The sequence below is a fragment of the Microcaecilia unicolor genome, chromosome 14 (assembly GCF_901765095.1).
Source record: "Microcaecilia unicolor chromosome 14, aMicUni1.1, whole genome shotgun sequence".
NCBI lineage: Eukaryota > Metazoa > Chordata > Amphibia > Gymnophiona > Siphonopidae > Microcaecilia > Microcaecilia unicolor.
The window spans coordinates 52564713-52586607 of NC_044044.1; the positions used below are offsets into that span (position 1 = coordinate 52564713).

Genomic DNA, 21895 nt, shown 5'->3' on the forward strand with positions numbered 1-21895 from the left:
GTGTGAGGATGTTATAATGCCGTTGTATCGCTCCATGGTGCGACCGCACCTTGAGTATTGTGTTCAATTCTGGTCGCCGCATCTCAAGAAAGATATAGTAGAATTGGAAAAGGTGCAGCGAAGGGCGACTAAAATGATAGCGGGGATGGGACGACTTCCCTATGAAGAAAGACTAAGGAGGCTAGGGCTATACAGCTTGGAGAAGAGACGGCTGAGGGGAGACATGATAGAGGTATATAAAATAATGAGTGGAGTGGAACAGGTGGATGTGAAGCGTCTGTTCACGCTTTCCAAAAATACTAGGACTAGGGGGCATGCGATGAAACTACAGTGTAGTAAATTTAAAACAAATCGGAGAAAATGTTTCTTCACCCAACGTGTAATTAAACTCTGGAATTCGTTGCCGGAGAAAGTGGTGAAGGCGGTTAGCTTAGCAGAGTTTAAAAAGGGGTTGGATGGTTTCCTAAAGGACAAGTCCATAAACCGCTACTAAACGGACTTGGAAAACTCCAAAATTCCAGGAATAACATGTATAGAATGTTTGTACGTTTGGGAAGCTTGCCAGGTGCCCTTGGCCTGGATTGGCCGCTGTCGTGGACAGGATGCTGGGCTCGATGGACCCTTGGTCTTTTCCCAGTATGGCATTACTTATGTACTTATGTACTTATAATATTATACTGCACTGTACAGATGAGCCACAGCATATTCCTATATCTCTTGGCTGGAGAAACCATGTTACCAACTGGTAGGCTGATATCTGTTTGGGTGTTCCTGGCACCTACTCCAGTCCAAGGTGAAGTACCAGTGCAGATTAAGTACCCTGCCTTATTCTTGTAAAAACAACTGAATCCTTGGCTGGCTGGCTGGCCTCTGAACTGTTTAGCATTTACTACTATTTAGCATTTCTATAGCGCTACAAAGCATACGCAGCGCTGCACAAACATAGAAGAAAGACAGTCCCTGCTCAAAGAGCTTACAAACTAATAGACAAAAATAAATAAAGTAAGCAGATACTTTCAAGGCTAGTTTCCATCACATGCCAAATGATGCTGAATTCACCGCTCATGCAAAACTGTCTTTTGCTCACATATTTTTATATTTATCATACTAGGTTCTCACATAGGCTAGTCAGTAATTTTCCATTATAAAGGACCATGTAGCTTTGTTATCACACAGCCAGGTTTAAAGGTTATATAGTGGATTGATTCATTTTGACTTGGGTGCAGGGGCATAGCCAGACTTTGGCGGGAGGGGGATCCAGAGCCCGAGGTGCGGGGGCAGATTTTACCTCCCCCCCCCTGGTGCCACCAACCCCCTCCCTCCCCGCCATTGCCGACCCCCCTGCTGCCGTCGCCGCCACCAAATTTGACCTCCCCTGCCGACAACCCTCTCCCGCCACCAACCCTTCCCCGCCATCACCGTCGCCTACCTTTGCTGGCGGGGGACCCCAACCCCCGCCAGCCAAGGTCCTCTTCTTCCTTCGTTCTGTTTCTGAGTCTGACGTACAATGTGCAGGACGTCAGACTCAGAAACAGAACAAAGGAAGAAGAGGACCTCAGCTGGCGGGGGTTGGGGTCCCCCGCCAGCAAAGGTAGGCGACGGCGGGATGGCGGCGGGGGGTCCAGGGCCAAATCTAAGGGGGCCCAGGCCCCCGTGGCCCCACATAGCTACGCCCCTGCTTGGGTGGCAGTTAAAGGTGAATATTGGGAATTAGTTTTCTGCCACACTGATGCTTTCCTGTAGAGCTCCTCCTCTGAGCTAGGTGGGGTGCCAGGGGAGCAGCCAACAGAGTTCTGCTGGCGCTTATTTTTTTCTCGTTGTGTTGCATAGAAAATGTGCGCCGGTGGAAGTCCGCTATCGCACCGTTTTTGCTCCTCCCGCACCGTCAACCTGGCTCCGCTTCTGCTCTACAATTCACTTTTATGTTCAATATTTGTTTGACTGCTTATATCAACTTGGGGAGAGCTACCTGTCTTTTTCACAGATGGGTGCATTGTTTGCTTTCAAGTTGGTTTTTGTTATTTTATTGTTTGAGGGCATAAGATGAAGTTAAAAGGGGATAGACTCAGAAATAATCTAAGGAAATACTTTGGGATAGACTCAGAAGTAATCTAAGGAAATACTTCTTTACGGGAAGGGTGGTAGATGCATGGGACGACCTCTCAGTGGAGGTGGTGGAGAAGAGGACTCTATCTGAATTGAAGAAAGCATGGGACAAGCATGTGAGACCTCATGGGGTGGGAGGGAGGGGAGGAAGAGATAGCAGATGATATGGCTGGGCAGTCTTGATGGTCTGTATGCCCTTTATCTGCCATCATTTTCCATGTTTCTATATTTGTATTTTCTTTTAATCTGTTTTATAAATCCTTTATGTGTTGCCTTGATGGCTTTTATGTCTCTCAAACGGGGGCTAATTTAGAAATGATTCTTCTTCTTAAATTATTTTTCTAGTGCCTGTTTCAGGTATCACACTCAGCTTCAGCAAGGAAAGCCCTGAAATCTGGACTGGTGATAATTTGACTTTCACCTGCGCAGTGGTGACTGGCACATCACCTACATTTCACTGGCTTCACAATGGAAAGGAAGCAAACGGAAGCTCTGAACACTACAGCATTAATGCTGAAGGGAACATCCTTCACATTGGATCTGTGCAGCCACTTCATGGGGGCACTTATCAGTGCTCAGCTACCAACCAACTGAACGCAGAAAAGACCTTCAATGTGTCCAGCAACAGCCTGACAGTAACTGTCCTAGGTAAGATTTATAACTAATACTTACGCAAGATTAGCTACCAATGGTTAGTACTTGCTAATGATGTTATCACATGTGGAGGGGCATAATCGAACGCGAACGCCCATCTCCATGGGCGTCTATGTCCGAAAACGGGTATGTGAAGAGGCGGGACAGACCGTATTATCGAGAAAGATGGGCGTCCATCTTTCGTTTCGAAAATACGGTTTGGACGGACCAAATGCCATGGATTTGGTCCCTTCTGAGATGGGCGTTTTTTTTTTTTTTTTTTGCGATAATGGAAACTAAAAACGCCCAGCTCAGAAACGTCCCAATCCAAACCATTTGGTCATGGGAGGGGCAAATGTACAACACTACCATAGCTCTTAGGGGTGAAGGGGGCAACTACATGTGGGTACAGTGGGTTTTAGAGGCCTCCCATTTACCACCACAAGTGTTACGGATGGGGGTGGGGGGGTGGGCCTGGGTCTGCCTGCCTGAAATGCACTGCAGTACCCACTAAAAGTGCTCCAGGGACAGGACTTGTTGCTGGTGTATAACCTTGGCACAGCAGTTGACACCTGAAGACTAATCTCACTGAAAATGTCCTTTATTTGAATAAGCACCTTTACTCACAGTTAACTGCAGATCAGAGGTTGTGCCCCACTGGCAACAAGTCTCGCTGGTACTGAGATTAGCAGTAGGTTCGAGCTGGCAGAATGGTGTACAATGCCTCTTTCAGCAACATTCAAGGTAAGAACTAAGTGCTGTAACGTGGCTAACACATGAAAGGGACCTAAAAGTGTCTTATACAAATGGCCACTACCTCATGGACTACCGGAAACAAAACAGGGCACACTCTGACCCAGTAAGCAGAGGGAAAAGCACTATGGGAGTAGAGCCTACCAACTACCAACATCGTGAGCATTTAACACAAGCTAGTGGAATCACGGAGCCCAATACCCTACACCCACCACAATGCATTGCTGATGTGACTCTGCAGTGCCCTTAACAGAAAAGGTGTCACACTCACCCGAGACCCACATCAGAACCAGGGAAAGGCTGTCAGAGGATAGAACACATTCTGCTGTCATGGAGGTGGGTACGGCATTTGAGGCTGCCATACAGGCTGGGAAAAAAGTGTGTAAAGTGGTTTTTTTTGGTGGGAGGGGGTTAGTGACCTCCGGTGGTCATCTGGTCAGTTGGGGCACTTTTTTGGGACTTGGACCTGAAAAAAAAGGGTCCAAATAAAGCGGACCAAATTCTCGTGAAAAAAACACCCTTCTTGTTTCGATTATCAGCTAAAGATGCCCATCTGTCCTCGGCCGATAACCACGCCCCAGTCCCGCCTTCGCCACATCTCCGACATGCCCCAGTGATCTTTGTTCGTCTCCGTGATGGACTGCAGTTGAGGACGCCAAAAATCGGGTTTTGATTATACCGATTTGGGCGCCCATGGGAAACGGACGCCCATCTCTCGATTTGGGTCGAAATATGGGCATCTTTCTCTTTCAAAAATAAGCTGGATTGTCTGCCTCAGGATTCATAAGAATAAAAAAGGCGCTGTGGCAGATAATGAGCAATAATAGTTTAAGGAATGCTAAACATTAGTAAATGACCCCCATGAATGCCATCTGTAATTGGTAACCTCTGTGTTCTTACGTCATATACTCACCCTTGTCTGTAATGGTAACCCCCATGTACAGTTATTATTTTACCTTTCAAACAAGAATAATAGTGTAAGGGATAGCAAATGAACTTTTAACAGAACATTTTCTAAAACTAGTTTTTTTCATTCAGGTGTTTAAAATAGGGGCGTAGCCAGACCTCGAAGTTGGGGAGGGGGATCCAGAGCCCAAAGTGAGGGGGCACATTTTGGCCTGCTTCACTGCCACCGCTGCAACGCCACATGCCTTGGCTGGTGGTGGTCCCTAACCTCTGCCAGCTGAAGCATTTCTCCATCAATGCTCTCCTTACATTGCCTGCCCTGCATCCCAAATTATAGAACAGGAAAAGTTCTCTACGATGACGAATCACAGAAGGCAAAAGTAGAGACTAATAGACGATTCACCACTGGAGACGTGAGTCCAACAGTCTTTATTATATCAAAGATAACGACCCGACACAGGCCGTGTTTCGACGCTAAAAAAGCGTCTGCATCAGGGGTCAATAAATACACCAAGTAGTGAATGCAAAATGAGGAGTCCTACTTGTATGTGTGTTGTCAACTCACTAATCACATAGCACTAAACAGAAAATGCTGGACACAAACTATCAGAGCAAACGTTCGATGCATGTTCGATTTTAGTGAAATTGAGCGTGTGCGAAGTGTCGTGCATGCTATTTTTGCTAACTTGAGCATGTTCGGTGTTAGTGAAACTTAGCATCTTAGAAAGAAAATAGCAGCTTCCTTTTCCTTCCTTGCTGTGCCAATAACCCAACCACTTTCATCATAAGGTCGGACAAATGTCTTAAGCTTGCTGACTAATAAATGGACATGTCAATATTCAAAAGCACTAATATGGATAACAGCACCTTTGACTGGGATATTCAACAGCATTATCTGGATAGTGCCTCTAAGCATCCTTACAGACCAACATTGCACTATGCGAATAGAGCTGGAACAGAGGATAGGTGGAGCCTTATCTGGATATTCAGCACCATCCACAATTCCCTTCATTCTGTAACCTGGCATCTACATTTACGTCTCAAGCATGCACATAATTTAACAGAATGCTAGCACTCACGTGTGAGTGCACGGTTCCTGAGCTACCCTAGTTTACTGGTCATGGGAGACTTTAACCTACACATCGAAACGCCAGACACCGCCACTGCTGCCTTCCTTGATATGATATGATTTACTTATGTCCCAATCATCCACAATTCTACATATATCACAGTTCTTTAATAATACATAGTCTATACTTTTTTACTATAACAGGGATCTTCAGAATATTCAACAGCAGGTCCCATCTGGGCACAGCGTCCCATCTACTTATGGCGCTGTGTACATCTTCATTGATCAATCCGATTTTTCAAATACTTTTTTCTTTTTCTTATCTCTAATCTTCAACAGTCATATTCCACAAGCATTGATTTTAGCTTTGAAAATAACAAAACAGTAAAATACTTAACTTTCGTTGTAAAAGTGCTGCCAAAGTGGCACTCATTCAACCAGGTCACAAAGGAAGCTCTTGAAAAAATCCGGAAAGGTCTATGGCCTATAACCTGTCCTCTTGACCCTTGCCCAGCAAACTACAATTGTTAACTCCTCTCCTGTGGAAGGACAGCTGCCAACAACGCTAAAAAGAGCTGTGGTGTGACCCCTACTGAAAAAAGAGCTCACTTGACCAGGACAAGCTCGAAAACTACCGATCAGTCTCTAACATTCCTTTCCTGGCAAAACATATAGAACCGACAGTCTGCATAGTCTGCATTCATCTCAACGAATGGCTAATTGAAAGTGATTGGCTAAACCCATTCAATCTGGCTTCAGACCTGGGTACGGAACAGACACAGTTCTTGTGTTCCTTCTTGATAATCTGCACAGAAACTGTGACAGGGGTCTTACTCAATACTAGTGTTGTTGAATTTCTCAGCAGCAGGGGCGTAGCCACGGGTGGGCCTGGATGGGCCTAGGCCCACCCAGTTTGGGTTCAGGCCCACCCAGCAGCGGAGCGGAGGGAGCAGGCAGCGCTGATCCTGCATCTGCCTCCTTCTCTCTGACGGCAGCGCTTCCCAGACGCTGCCTACCGCCGCCACGATCTACCTCCTCCTTCTGTCTCACTCTCAACAGCAGTGGTAGCGATTCAAACACGCTGCCTCCTGCTTCTAACCCGGAAGCGTCTCCTCTGCAGAGGAAATGACGTCAGAAGAAGGCGGGACACAGAGGGAATGAACGACCGAAAGGGAGGCTGGTGGAGGGACGTCAGACAGGCAGCGCTTTCACTGACGCTGCGCAGATGTCGGAGGCGGAGAGAGGTAAATTTAAAGCGCTAGGGAATCGGGGATGGAGCGGAGGAGGCTCAGGCCAAACCCAGCCATTTCCTCCATCGTGCCCCAGACGGCAGCTTGGGGGAGCAGCGATTGGCTCTTTCGCACCGCCCAGCTCTTCACGTGCCTTGGAGCCAGGCAGGTCCGGGGGGGGGGGCGTGTGCGCGTGCGCGCCAACTGATAGTCTGCAGGGGGCGCTAACTGATGGTCTGCAGGGGGGCACCAGAGACCCTAGGCACAGCCCTGGGGGGGGGGGGCGCAGAGGTGAACCTGGGAGAGAGCCTGTTGTTAAACATTTACCAGCACACCACTGTCTAGTGCCCACCCATCCAACCTGTTGGCCCACCCAAAAATTGACTTCTGGCTACGCCACTGCTCAGCAGCCTTCGACACTGTGGATCATAATATCATGCTTACAAGGCTGGCGGAAACAAGGATCAGCGGCACAGTTTTTACATGGTTTAGATCCTATTTGTCAGGCAGACAACAATCAGTTCTGTTCAACAACAGCACGTCATTTCCTTGAGAACTGAACTGTGGGGTGCCACAGGGATCCATTTTGTCTCCCATTTTATGGTTTCAAGTTCATTTAGTTTTTACTATCCCGCCCTTTGGGATACCTTCCGGGGGGCTTACAATCTAAAATAGTAGAAAATAAACTTTGTAACCAAGACGTAGACATGACTAGTTAGGGTGGAGGGGGAGAACTGCAATAAATGATAAGATGGAGGGGGGGATGATGGAAAGAACAAGAGGAGAATACTGCCAGTATGTAATATCTACCTCAAGCGTCTGGCTGAGCTCTTTTGGTCGATGGACACAAAATTCTATGTCTATGCTGATGATATGCCACTACTCATACCTATTGAACCAGATCTATCCACAACCTTGACTGTAACTAAAACTAAAAAGGATAAGACCATACTTCCCAAGATCCGTCTTTCGTAGCCTAGTACAATCCCTTGTGCTCAGCCACTTGGATTATTGCAACTCACTATATACAGGTTGCAAAAAACAAACACTGAGGAAACTGCAAACAGCCCAGAATACGGCAGCCAGACTCATCTTTGGAAAGCCAAAATATGAAAGCGCACAACCATTAAGAGAAAAACTGCACTGGCTTCCACTCAAGGAACGCATAACTTTCAAAGTATGCACATTAGTCCACAAAATCGTTCACGGTGAAGCCCCAGCCTACATGTCAGAGTTGATAGACTTGCCACCCAGAAATGCCAAAAGATCATCTCGAACTTACCTTAACCTCCACTTCCCCAATAGCAAAGGCGTGAAATACAAAAAGTTACACGCATCAACCTTTTCTCACAAGAGCACGCAGTATTGGAATACACTGCCGCGCAACCTAAGAACAATCAACGAGCAAGCTTCCTTCCGCAGATTATTGAAGACCCATCTTTTCGAACAAGTCTACGGAAAAAAACAAAACACATAAAGTCCATACTTACTGTTCAATAATGCATCGTACATTCATCGCAGAACTCCCACTCCCAAATTATCACATCACTCATACCTTTAATCACAGAAAGTTATAAACCAAATGTCTTCACGTCTTTTTATCGCCCCCAAACTACCATTGCTTCCTTCCAAAGTTGCAATGCCTATGTCCCATTAGTACATCCCTAACAACACCTCAACTGCTTCGCTTAACCCTGCATAATCTAATCTCTAACTATCTGTAACAAATTGTATTTCCAACATTCAAATCATATTGTAAGCCACACTGAACCCGCAAAAAGGTGGGAAAATGTGGGATACAAATGCAATAAATAAATAAATAAACTCAGGAATGGGTAAACAACAACAAGCTCTACCTCATAAGTACATAAGTACATAAGTAGTGCCATACTGGGAAAGACCAAAGGTCCATCTAGCCCAGCATCCTGTCACCGACAGTGGCCAATCCAGGTCAAGGGCACCTGGCACGCTCCCCAAACGTAAAAACATTCCAGACAAGTTATACCTAAAAATGCGGAATTTTTCCAAGTCCATTTAATAGCGGTCTATGGACTTGCAATGCAAGCAAAACAGAGATTATTTGGGTATCTAACACAAGTGGACAAATACCTGACTTCAAAAATACCTTTGGGAAATATGAACTCTCCCTAAAATCACAGGTCAGGAATCTTGGGATACTGCTAGACTTATCACTCACTCTGATCCCACAAATTCAAACAACCTTTAAAAACTGTCTCTGTCACCTGCAGCAATTATGTGCAGAACAAATAAGCAGGGGAGCAGGACTTTATTTAAAAAAAAAAGATGTGAAAATTGGTGGAAGACTCATCAACAACCTTCTCACTGTTGATGATACCACATTCCTTGCTGAAAGTAAAGACAATCTGAAACATCTGATTATCAAGGTCAAGGAACATTGTCTCAAAATGGGCTTGCACCTTAATGCGAAGAAGACAAAGCTCTTGACAACTTGTAAAATCAGATAATTTATTCTTGAGAAGTAACAGAAATAGTAGGCAACTTCAACCTACTTGGAAAATTCTCTCTATATAAAACGCACCTCCAACATTCTGAAGCCTCCACAAGTCCCAACGTTCTAAATGCATGGTGGTGAAACCATGAATTCGCCCATGAGTGTTGACCCCGCCCCCCGCATCAAACGTCATGACGTCGAGGGCGAACCAATGACACTCAACCAATCACATCGCGAACCCGTTACTAAGCGACGGAACGTGACATAAGACACATCGCGGAACAATGAAAACCAGCAGCACACAGTTGCTACGCGACGTCAACAGCAACGCTAAAAGGACCATATAGATCTCTGCTCTCCACACAAACAACGGACACGGAGGGCATAGGAGGGAAGGAAAAAAACCAGCACATACACACACACTCTCACTCTTAACTGGCTATAATGAGCAACTGACCTGCCACTATCACAGAGATTGCTAGCACCTCTCTCTCTCTCTCTCTCTCTCTCTCTCTCACACACACACACAGATACAGACGGGACACAGAGGGGATGGAAGAAAAGGAACGAAACGTTAGGTATGGAGGAGGCAGCAGGGGAGATAAGGCAAGAACTGCCTCAAATGTTTGTGCTGTGCTATGTACAATTATAATGCTGTCTCTTCATTTTGACCCTACCCTTTCACACTCTCTTTCACACAGACGCACACACACACACTTACACTGTCTCTATCTCACACACACACGCACCCACACACATATACACACAGACACACAAACACGGCTCAAATGGTTCAGCTGTCCTATGTAAAATTTCACTGCTGTCTCTTCATTTTCACTTTCACACAGAGAGACACACACACTTTCTCTGTGTCACACACACACAGACACACGTACATATACACACTCTCACTCTCTCTATAGACTTGCTAGCGCCCGTTTCATTTGTTTATGAAACGGGCCTTCTTTACTAGTAATCAATAAATTGAATAATAAAACATCAAGTAGTCAAGAAATCCAACGACTGTATCATTCTTGGCAAAATGACTAGGAAAGAGGTATGTATCTCTGTTTATAAAGATTCAACTTGTCCAAGCCATGGTATTTTCGATAATGTGATTTGGATGTGAAAGTTGGGCAGGGAAGAAGCAAGACAGGAAGAAAACTGATGCCTTTAAATTATAGTGCTGGAGAAGAATATGGCATAAACTGTGGACTGCCTGAAGACCAACTCAATCGGTAATGAAGGAGATTAAATCTAAGCTTTCCTTGGAGGCTCAAATGACAAGACTTCAACTTTCTTACTTCAGACTCATCATACGAAGAAAAAGATCATTAGAGAGAGACATTATGCTTGGCAAGGTTGAAGGTCAACACAAAAGAGGAAGCCCACCAATGCAATGGATCAATACAATAACAGCAGCTATGGCTGCCTTAGTAACATAGTAAATGACGACAGATAAAGACCTGAACATCCAGTCTGCCCAACTCATTTTACATGGTATGCGATACTTTATATGTATACCTGAGTTTTTGTCCACTCTATCATCGATTAGCTACCTGACTCAAGACAGAACATAGTTTAGGGCAACTATCCAGAGGGTCACCATGAGTGTATGCCAACTCAATGACACTTAACAATAAGTAGTATAAATTCTCACACAAATTTCTTCCACAGAAAATAAACAAACAGAGTGAAAAAATGGATAGTGTATATTAAATATCATACAGAGATGCTTAGATCAATATATGGAGAAAAAACAAATGGAAGAGGGTGTACCTTGTCATTAAGCAGTAATTGTTGAGTTTTGTGTACTATATTGTCGTTTTGCAGATGATACTAAACTCTGTTACAGGGTGGACACCCTGGAGGGTGTAAATGACATGAAAAAGAACCTAGCAAAGCTAGAAGAATGGATCAATATTTGGCAACTAAGATTTAATCCCAAAAAATACAGGGTCATGCACTTGGGTCACAAGAATCTGAGGGAACGGTACAGTATAGGGGGTGAAGTGCTTCAGTGTACGAAGGAAGAGTCGGACTTGGGGGTGATATTGTGTCTGATGACCTTAAGACTTCCAAACAGGTAGAAAAAGCGACGGTCAAAGTCAGAAGGATGCTTGGGCGCATAAAGAGAGGAATGACCAGCAGGAAAAAGGAGGTGATAATGCCATTGTATACGTCTCTGGTGAGGCCCCATTTAGAGTACTGTGTGCAGTTCTGGAGACCGCACCTACGAAAAGATATAAACAGGATGAAGCCGGTCCAGAGGTCGGCTACAAAGTTAATAAGCGGTCTTGAACGCAAAACATATAGGGACAGGCTTATGTACCTCAACATGTATATGCTGGAAGAGAGGAGGGAGAACGGGGACATGGTAGAGATGTTTAAATATCTCAAGGGCATTAATGTACAGGAAGAGAGCCTTTTTCAACTGAAGGAGAGCTCTGGAACAAGGGGGCAAATAATAAAGTTAAGAGGCTTAGGAGTAATTTAAGAAAGTATTATTTCACAGAAAGGATAGTAGAGGCATAGAATGGCCTCCCGGTGGAGGTTGTGGAGTCGAGGACTGTTTCAGAATTTATAAAGGTATGGGATAAGCATGTGGGATCGTTTAGGAAAAGGAAGAGTTAGGGGTTACAGAGGATGGGCCCTATGGCCTTTATCTGCCGTCATGTTTCTATGTTTCTATATTTGAAAATATTATAGGCATGATAGTTACTAATATTTTATGGGTTTGTTTGTTTTTTGTTTTTTATTATTTCTGGATTTACTTTCCATACTATCTCATATTTGGGGAATTTTAATGCAAGTTTTCTGCATTTCCTGTAAACTCCAGGTCCTGTTTTGATTTCTATGAACCTAAGCATGCACAGCTAGAAATTGGAAAGTGACTGAAAACTAGAATGATCTTTTAGTCCAACCTTCATCCTCAGCTTGCCTCATTTAACCTACAGGCCCCTATCCTCGATCCCTGAGAATTTAATAATTAAACTCAACATTCATTGTGGAGGAGTGGCCTAGTGGTTAGAGCACTGGTCTTACAATCCAGAGGTGGCCGGTTCAAATCCCACTACTGCTCCTTGTGATCTTGGGCAAGTCACTTAACCCTCCATTGCCTCAGGTACAAACTTAGATTGTGAGCCCTCTTGGGATAGAGAAATATCCAGTGTACCTGAATGTAACTCACCTTGAGCTACTACTGAAAAAGGTGTGAGCAAAATCTAAATAAATTAATGAATTATCCCTGCAACACTACCCCTGCCAAGCTGATTCTGTAAAAACACATCATTGGACCTCTAAACCTTAAACTTGGTTTCATATGTACATACATAATGAGCACAATTTGCAAAAGCTGTTTACCCAGGTAAATTTGTTATTTGAAAACCACTCACCCTCCTTGCAAGTAGAAGAATGTGTTGATGTTTCTTTGAATTTGTGACACCCTAGGGCAACCTCCTACTCTACCTAAAGGAAAAGCTGGCTCTGAGTGGCACAAATGTATGAAGGGCAGTGGGCGGAAGGTTCACTGCCACACAGCTTGCATTTGATTCCTGTTCTCTTTCATTTACAGAGGCCACTCATATTCTTCCAACCATGGCTGTAATCTTCTCCCTGCTGTGTGTGATTATTCTCATCGCTGTTCTCCTTTTCTTGTTCTTCAAGCATCAGCAGAAATCAGGTTTGTTGGGGTTTTGTTCTTTTCCTTAAGTAGAGAGGTGTGGTAGCCGTGTTAGTCCACTCTTAAAGGTTATCAATAGAAATCAAACAAAATAAAACATGGAAAAGAAAATAAGATGATACCTTTTTTATTGGACATAACTTAATACATTTCTTGATTAGCTTTCGAAGGTTGCCCATCTTCGTCAGATCGGAAATAAGACCTTTTCCTTGAAAGGTCTGACGATACGCCTATAGCACCCTTCTGTACTTACAGCCTCAGTGGTACTGTTCCTTTTACAGCTCCATGGAAGCAGAGCCCTCCTGTAGAAAAAGGTTCATTGAGCCTAGCCTGGAGCTACTGTGGCATTTAGCCTGATCCTGGAGCTAGAATCTGTGTCCTCACCAATTCCAGGGCTTTAAAAATAGTTCACAGCATCCAATCAACCATATGTTTTCTGAGGAGCAATGCATGCCAGCTGGGGCTAGTCTGGAAATGTGGGCATTAAAGCTTAAGTGAGAACAGTGAGTGGAGGAGTGGCCTAGTGGCCTAGTGGTTAGAGTACCAGTCTTGAAATTCAGAGGGGGCCCGGTTCAAATCCCACTGCTGCTCCTTGTGATCTTGGGCAAGTCACTTAACCCTCCATTGCCTCAGATACAAACTTAGATTGTGAGCCCTCCTGGGACAGAGAAACAGAAGCCTGCCCTTGCAGATCAGCAGTGCGGCCGCGCAGGCTTCTGTTTCTGTGAGTTTGATGTCCTGCACGTACGTGCAGGACGTCAGACTCACAGAAGCCTGCGCGGCCGTGTTGCTGATCTGCAAGGGCAGGCTTCTACACGGAATGTTGCTAGTGGAGGAGTGGCCTAGTGGTTAGTGCAGTGGAACATGGAATGTTGCTATTATTGGTGATTCTACACGGAATGTTGCTGAGTGGAGGAGTGGCCTAGTGTTAGAGCACCGGTCTTGCAATCCAGAGGTGGCCGGTTCAAATCCCACTGCTGCTTCTTGTGATCTTGGGCAAGTCACTTAACCCTCCATTGCCTCAGATACAAACTTAGATTGTGAGCCCTCCTGAATGTAACTCACCTTGAGCTACTACTGAAAAAGGTGTGAGCAAAATCTAAATAAATAAACAAACATTGCAATAAGGCAGTGGTATGCTGCTACATGTTATGGGTTATTCCTACAATAAATGTGAAAGTCTCAACAGAAAAGGCTGAATGATAACCTTACGTATTAGCACAGTGAGAAAATGGCTCCTGCAGCACTTACCCTACTGGATAGAACTGTAACCTTAATTTTATGGCATTTGGTATTGTGGAGTGTAAAATATTATGCATAGGATACCTCTCATTGAGAACAATCTTTTTAGTAAATGGACATAAATGCTTCTGGTTAAGATCAGACATTCATTAAGTTCACTGTACAGGATTTAGGCCTTTCAGGGGATGTCCTCTTCCTAATTCACCACGTATAAAGTACCATCAGCTCTTAATCTAAGTGAGCATCTTTTCAAAATAGGAATTCTCAAAATGCTCATAAAACCTCTGATCTAGGTGCTGGGCTGTCATAAATTTTCTGGGTTAGCAGAGAGGATATATTGAATTTTACCTTTGAAACACTGTTTGCAAAGCACAGGGAATCTCTACAAGGCATATGAAGGCCCGAGTAGTTGACTGTCTCTGGTTGGGAAACATTGGGTCAATTTCCGTTGTATCTTTATAGTTTTAAGTACTGAGCAACATCCCTCGTCCTAGGATCTGTAGGTGCAATGTTTCCCTTCTTTACAGAGTGAAAAGATGAGTGAGGATAAAACCATCATTCCTGAGGCACTGACAATGTACATGTGTGTTTCTTTCTTTTTAATAATTGGGGGTTGTTGGTTTTTTTTTTGCTTTGTAGATGAGCGGTACTTTTCACCTCCAGTTAAGTGAGTATCCCTAATTCTGGCTATAAACTTTGTGATTTGTTTTTGTTAATACCAAATTATCAATCAGTTTTACTTCACACCAGAAGAGACATTGAAGAGTAAGCCCATTTTACTTTCTTCTTTTCAAACTTTACTGAACATTTGGGAAACGTTTAAAGCACAAGATCCCAAAATGCAAAGAATGTCTACGTGTCTGACAAGTGTCTTGATGCTTCATCTTTATTTCTGTGCAATCTCTTGCTCTCTCTCTCTCTCTCTCTCTCTCTCTCTCTCTCTTTCCCCCATCTCTTTTTTTCCTGTTTTGCCTTTTTCTGGCTCTTTCCATCTTCCACTTTTTCTTTTCTGTCTTCTCATGTTCTGACAGAAAATTCTGAAACTGGCTCTTCATGTTTGCCAGCGCAAGCCGGATACCACAGCGACGGGACAGTGGCCACAGGCAGACATTCAGTGTGCAGTGGGTGGAGCAGGAGGAGGATGAAGAGGAGCAGCAGGAGTACCAAAACGGTAAATGGGAGCAGGGCTGCTGAGAGACTGGGCCAGGCCCGGGACAAGGCTGCCCCCTGGGCCCCACCCCCACTGCCACCCCCCAGGTTGTCATCGTTGCCCCCCCTGAGGGGGGCCCGGCGCCACAGTCCCACCCGCCTCCGCCACCAGGCCGGGCCCCTTCCACCCAAACCCCCACCAGCAGAAGTGCTGTCTTCTGACTCCGGCGTACGCGGCCCACACAGACGCGCTCCTCTCAGCTGATCTTCGCTGTACTCTGCAGGGCTTCTGTGCGTCTGATGTCCTGCACGTCAGACGCACAGAAGCCCTGCAGAGTACAGCGAAGATCAGCTGAGAGGAGCGCGTCTGTGTGGGCCGCGCACGCCGGAGTCAGAACAGAAGAGAGCACTTGTACTGGCGGGGGTTCAGGTGGAAGGGGCCCGGTGGCAGGTGGGACTGTAGCACCGGGCCCCCTTGGAGGCCTGGGCCCCGGGAATTTTGTCCCCCCTCGGCGGCCCTGAATGGGAGATGGGGAGGAAGGGGATTGGAAAATCAGATTAGAAGGGAAAGGATCCTTAGGACACCAGTAGGAGGGCTTTCAAGTCAATTGGGCAATATTGGGGCCTGGATTCCCCTTACTTCACTCTGATTCAGGAAGGGATCAGATGTGGTAAGTGCCTAAAACAGGGCTTTCCAGACCCATTCCTTACTTAGGGGTCCTTTTACTAAGGTGCGCTGAAAAACGGCCTACAGTAATGTAGACATGTGTTTTGGGCACGCACAGAATAATTTTTTAGCGCACCTACAAAAATGCCTTTTTTTTTGCCGAAAATGGATGTGCAGCAAAATGAAAATTGCCGCGCCTCCATTTTGGGTCTGAGACCTTACCGCAAGCCTAGCGGTAAGGTCTCACGCGGTAACTGGGCAGTAATGGTCTTCGCACATCAAATGCCACTTGATGCGCGTAACTGCCGCGCACCAGAAAATACAAAATATTTTTCGGACGTGCGTAGCGGAGGTGCGCCAAAATTGAAATTACCGCCAGGGCCACACGGTAACCAGGCGGTAATTCCATTTTGGCACACGTAGGCACCTATGCAGCGTAGTAAAAGGGCCCCTTACTGTACTGTTTGTACTATACCAATTTTATTCAAGAGTACAAGTCAATTCAGGAAAAGTGTAAAATAAAAATGGAAAGGATGAAACAAAGTTCTCTCCCTGACCTTAAAGGTGAAATTTTCAAATTGTCACACACGTTTCAAGTTTATTTCAGGTTTTACTATCCTGCACATCAAAAAAAACATGACTAGGTCACATGCAGTCTAATTTTTCCAGTAAAAATGTACCCATGCAAAAAACAGATCAAACTAAATACTTGTATATTGTATTTATGGCAAGTTTCAAAAGCAAATGTACACCCACACTGCAATATTTTGCAGGTATTTCCCTGCTATTCACTTATTTGAAATTGTAGCTACAGGATCAGTGACTTTTTTAATGCTTACTTTACATTATATAATGCTTACTTTATGGGAGCCAGAGACTTGAAGCAAAAAAAAAAAAGGAAAATCAAGTCTAAAATCACAGCAGGCAAACTAATTATATTTACTAATACGTCATAAAGGGGTCCTTTTACTAAGCTGCGGGAAAAAGGGCTCTGCAGTAGTGGCAGGGGCTGTTTTCCCATGCACCAGGACCCTTTTTACTGCAGTGGGTAAAATGCCCCTTAAAAAAAATGACCATGCAGTAAGAGTACTCTTAGCACATAGCCATGCAGGGGGGAAGCATTTACTGCCACCCATTGAGGTGACAGTAAGGGCTCCTGTGGTAACCTGGCGGTAACCAGACAGCGCGTGGTGACACCCGATTACTGCTGGATTAGCGCCATGCTATTAAATTTAAAAATATTTCCCAGCACGCTGGAAATGGCACACGCTCAAGCCGAAACTACCACCGGTGGCCACGTTGGGCCGTTGGTAGTTCTGGGATAGTATGAGGTACGCCTGCGTTGGGCTTACCAGTGCTTTGTTAAAGGACCCCTTAACTTGCAGAAAAAACTAAGGCTAGAGAAAGAAAAGAAAAGAACATTCAATGACCTTAAGTCTTCTCTTTCTCCAATAAGAAAGTTTCCAAGTGAAATATAGGAATCTTTCCCTGATGTGACCAGACATTTACAGGAGAAAAAAGAAGGAGGAAGGAAACAAAATCCTCATGGAAGAGTAAATACCAAACAAAATAGTGAGGCAAATACCAAGAGGATATTCAATATTCAAGGACCTTTATTGTAGCAATCACATAGAAGGATCCGACACGGCCGTGTTTCAGCGTGTGAGCCTGCCTCAGGGGTCAACAAACCTGTCAAGCCAAAGTTGATAAAAAGGAAATACTCCAGAAAGCCAGTGACATAATTCCAGCTATCCAGAATGATTTTTGCATTGTACAACAGCAGCGGCTGATTAAACACAGCAAAGGACTCTGTAATCTTTGGATTTGAGTTTCATTTTTATCAACTTTGGCTTAACAGGCTTGTTGACCCCCTGAGGCAGGTTCACGTGCTGCAACATGGCTGTGTCGGGTCCTTCTATGTGATTGCTACAATAAAGGTTCTTGAATATTGGATATCCTCTTGGTATTCGTCTCACTCTTTTGTTTGGTGCAGACATTTATAGGGAAATTTAAGAAAAAAAAGGAGGCTTCCACAGCCAAGACATGAGGCCTAAGCTACAGGAAAGCCTTACAACGCAACTGTGTTGGTCTGGCCATGTCAATAGTAACGCCCAAAGAATAACATATCTTCCTTAGCACAATAGGTCTTCAAAATAAGCATCTTGTGTTCATCCTTTTGCAGAGATACCAATAAGGTCGCTCTTTTAGAAATAGGTTCTTGTGAAGATTCTAAAAATCTAGATATATCCAAACTATCTGGTGAAGCAATTAATATCACAAGCTCGTTCCAGGATCGGTGAATTTGTTTGCACAAAACTGGGTAATTTTTCCTATATGATAATGTGAATTCTAGTAATCCGTGTTTGGGGCTGAAGTCCTCCTGAAACCCTTCGGGTCTTTCTTTGTTTTGCAGTGGGTGTCGCTGCATGCCAGCAGGAGGGAGAGGAGTTGTGTTATTCAGTGATCAGCCACAAAGAAACAAGTGAGTGTTGCTGTTGAACCTCCATATTTCTCCTAAGCTTTCCTAGTATGGCCAGTGTTTCTTTGGGCTGTAACTGGACACTCCAATAAAAGTAAGCGCTGGTGGGGGAGGGGAGGGAGGAAATCTGCTGTTAAATATGTTAGACAACTGGTGGGAATAGTGCTTTTGTTTTTATTTTAAAGTTTCAGGCACTGCTCTTGCCTGCATAACCCTTCCCTGATCCTTTACCCATCCTCTCCCCCACTTAGGGTTACCATTTTTTGTCCTCATAAAAAGAGGACACTTGCCCCGCCCCATTTCACGTCCTTGCCCCGCCCCTTTCACACCACCGCCCTGCCCCCGGTCACCCCCTCTTCCCCCCATCACCTTCCCTCCCCCCTGTCACCTCCCCTCCCCTTCAACTCTTGGCGGCCATTTCGAAACGCCGAGAACCGGACTCACACAGGATGCAGCAGGGCAGCTAGTAGCAGCGCTCCGGGCAGGAAAGAGGGGGCTCTTTCTTTCCTGCCCCAAAGAGCGAAGAGGTACCTCTAGACCACCAGGGATAGTAGCGTAAGGGGAGGGGAAGGGAGTCCAGCGCCTGCCTCCGCTCCCGCCCCCGCCAGCCAGCCCGTTTGCCAAGAAATCCGGACAAACGGGCAGGCTGGCCAAATCCGTCCGGACGCCCGGACATGTCCTCAAAAAGAGGACATGTCCAGGTAAATCCGGACATATGGTAACCCTACCCCCACTCAGCCTGATAACCCCTCTTTGTATCTTATCTTTATCCTGCTTGAAAAAGGGGCGGAGCTGCCAGGTTATCCTTTTTCAGAAGTATAGTAACACAGTAAGTGATGGCAGATAAAGACCTGAATGGTCCATACAGTCTGCCCAACAGTCACATGCATTCTCAATTCTAGATTAAATCAACAATGAATGTGATATTACATACTTGATCGTGGTCTTTCTTTGTTGTTTCCGGGACGTAGACGGTAGAAGTCTGCCCAGCTCTGTCCTCATGTCTCCCTTGGATTTCTAGTTGGAACGTATGTGCTAGGCAGTGAGAGGCCTGATATGCTCAGGCAGGGAGAGGATCTGAAGGCGACTAAATAGTGTGATAAGACGGTAGCCGTAGCCAGAAGGATGCTAGGCTGTATAGAGGGAGGTTAACCAGCATAAGAAAGGAGGTGTTAGTGAGGCCCCACCTGGAGTATTGTGTTCAGTTTTGGAGGTTGTATCTTGCTAAGGATGTAAGAAGACTTGCAGTGGTCCAGAGGAAGATGACAGGAATGATATGGAGCTTGCGCCAAAAGACATATGAGAAGAAACTAGAAGACCTGAATATGTATACCCTAGAGGAGAGGAGGAACAGGCAAGATTCAGATGTTTAAATACTTGAAAGGTATTAATATAGAAACAAATATTTTCCAGAGAAGGGAAATTGGTAAAACTAGAGGACATGAATTGATATTGCGGGGTGGTAGACATGAGTAATGTGAGAAAATTCTTTTTCACTGAGGGTGGTGGATGCCTGGAATGACCTCCCGAGGGAGGTGGTGGAAAAAAAAACTGTGATGGAATTCAAAAAGGCGCGGGATGAACACAGAAGATCTCTAATTAGAAAATAAATGATATAAAAAACAAAACTTAAAGGGTTGCATATGCGTTTGCATGTCAAGTGGTGCTTAGATGGCAACTCTGGCTGCATCAACTAAAGCTGGTGCTGGGCTGGCTTCTATAGTCTGAGTCCCGCATATGGTGATCCAGTTTAGGGTGGGCTGGAGAGAGCTTCGACAGAAACTCCAGTGGTTTGAAACATGAGGACAGTGCCAGGCAGACTTTTACAGTCTTTGTCCCGCAAATTTTATACCATTCATTTTCTAATTAGAGATCATTTGTGGTCATCCCACGCCATTTTGAATTCCTTCACAGTTGTTTTCTCCACCACCCTCGGGGAGGTGGTGGAGATATATTCAGCAGATATTTCTGGTGACTGGCATTGAAGATCCGGTTTATTTTTGGCTGGTTTCACCTTAACCGGCCAAGTCAATATTCAATGCTGGCCGGTTTAGTCGAAACAGGCCAAAGATAAGCCTCCTATTTTGGTGGCCGCCAAACTAAGCTGACGATGTGCTGAATATTAGCGGATAAGTGGGCCACGTCCACTAGGTTCTCACCATAAATATTCAGCAGGAGATAACTTGCTATCTCCCACTGAATATTCACGGATAGCCAGTTAAGCGCTATTTAACCAGCCAAGAGCCATTCCTGGCCATTTAAATAACACTGAATTTCGGATAGTAAGTCTTTTTTCCTGTCCTAGTTTTTGTAACTTTTATTTACAACTGCCAAATAAATCAGTACTTAAAGTTGAAAAATAGCATTCCAGACACTAGCATTGATTTCAACTAAACAGTATAAATAGCTAAACAGCAAAGACAATAATATCAACCAGTTAACTCGTTTAATAATTTTCTACCCCTCTCCCTTCGTAACCCCATCCAATCTAGCAACAAACTCCTGAATCCACCAAATCCAGGAGAAAGAACATCCCATTGTTCCAATCCCCAGATCACAGAAAATAACCTATCCTCTACCTCTAATAATTTAAAATCGAGCTCCATGCAGCACGGCTGACCACACACAGGCTGCCACACTTTGACATTATTTCCATCTCCGTGGTTGATTCCACCCCATCCATTACCATTGAAGTATATACTAGTTTAAGCTATATTGTGTCACATTAGGGGAGGAATGGCTTCACTGGGGCAAAATGCTTTTACATGTCAGAATAAACATATAATAAAGAAGATCTCTCTCTCTCTCTCTCAGAGACTATACCGCACACATCAAATCGAGGCTGAAAACTTGCATACATGCCCTCGGATTCTAAATATAGCAAATTTTGGTGTGTGCCCAATTTGTGCGCACAAACCAATTAACGCCAATAATTGGGTGCTAATAATCAATTATCAATGCTAATTTGCAATAATTCAAATTTACGTGTGCATCTTGCTACACGCTATTGTATAAAGATACACACCTAAATTCTTGTGCACAGATCCAAAAGGGATGTGACCATGGGTGGATCATGGGCATTGCAGGGATTTGCGCTCAGTGTAATGGAATACGCCAGATCCGCTCCTGATTTAGGCACAGGGATTTACACCAGGTTTCAGTTGGTGCAAATCCTCGCACCTAAAAGTTAAGCACGGATCCGGGTCTCAGAGCGCCATTTACAGAACAGCGCTTAGTGCTCATTTTTTCAGCGATGATTTTTCGATACCATATATAGAATTTGGTTCAAAATGTTTTTCATACACACATGGGCCAGAAAAATGTAGAGAGAACATTTTTGGGGAGTGTTTAAACACCCACACATCTGGCACCTCTGCTGTTTCCCCAAATTCTTATACTGACTGCACACTATTCTGTAACAACGGGAGGTGTACGGGAGGGTCAAGGGCGTTCACAAAAGATGCACGCAGCATTACAGAATAGTGAGGATCCATTCCCAACTTGCAT

General features: G+C 44.8%; 1 protein-coding gene across 2 annotated transcripts in view; it reads left to right on the forward strand.

Moving 5' to 3' along the window:
• Positions 1–21895, forward strand: part of LOC115457848 (Fc receptor-like protein 3) — a 100315-nt gene that overhangs the window by 53531 nt on the left and 24889 nt on the right. Inside the window, exons 9-13 of one of the 2 annotated variants that reach the window (XM_030187501.1) lie at positions 2452–2754; positions 12744–12851; positions 14733–14760; positions 15158–15264; positions 18323–18391. In XM_030187501.1, the coding sequence (XP_030043361.1) occupies positions 2452–2754; positions 12744–12851; positions 14733–14760; positions 15158–15264; positions 18323–18391 (615 nt within the window). The remainder of the gene's footprint in view (positions 1–2451; positions 2755–12743; positions 12852–14732; positions 14761–15157; positions 15265–18322; positions 18392–21895) is intronic. The other variant, XM_030187502.1, reaches the window with a different exon arrangement.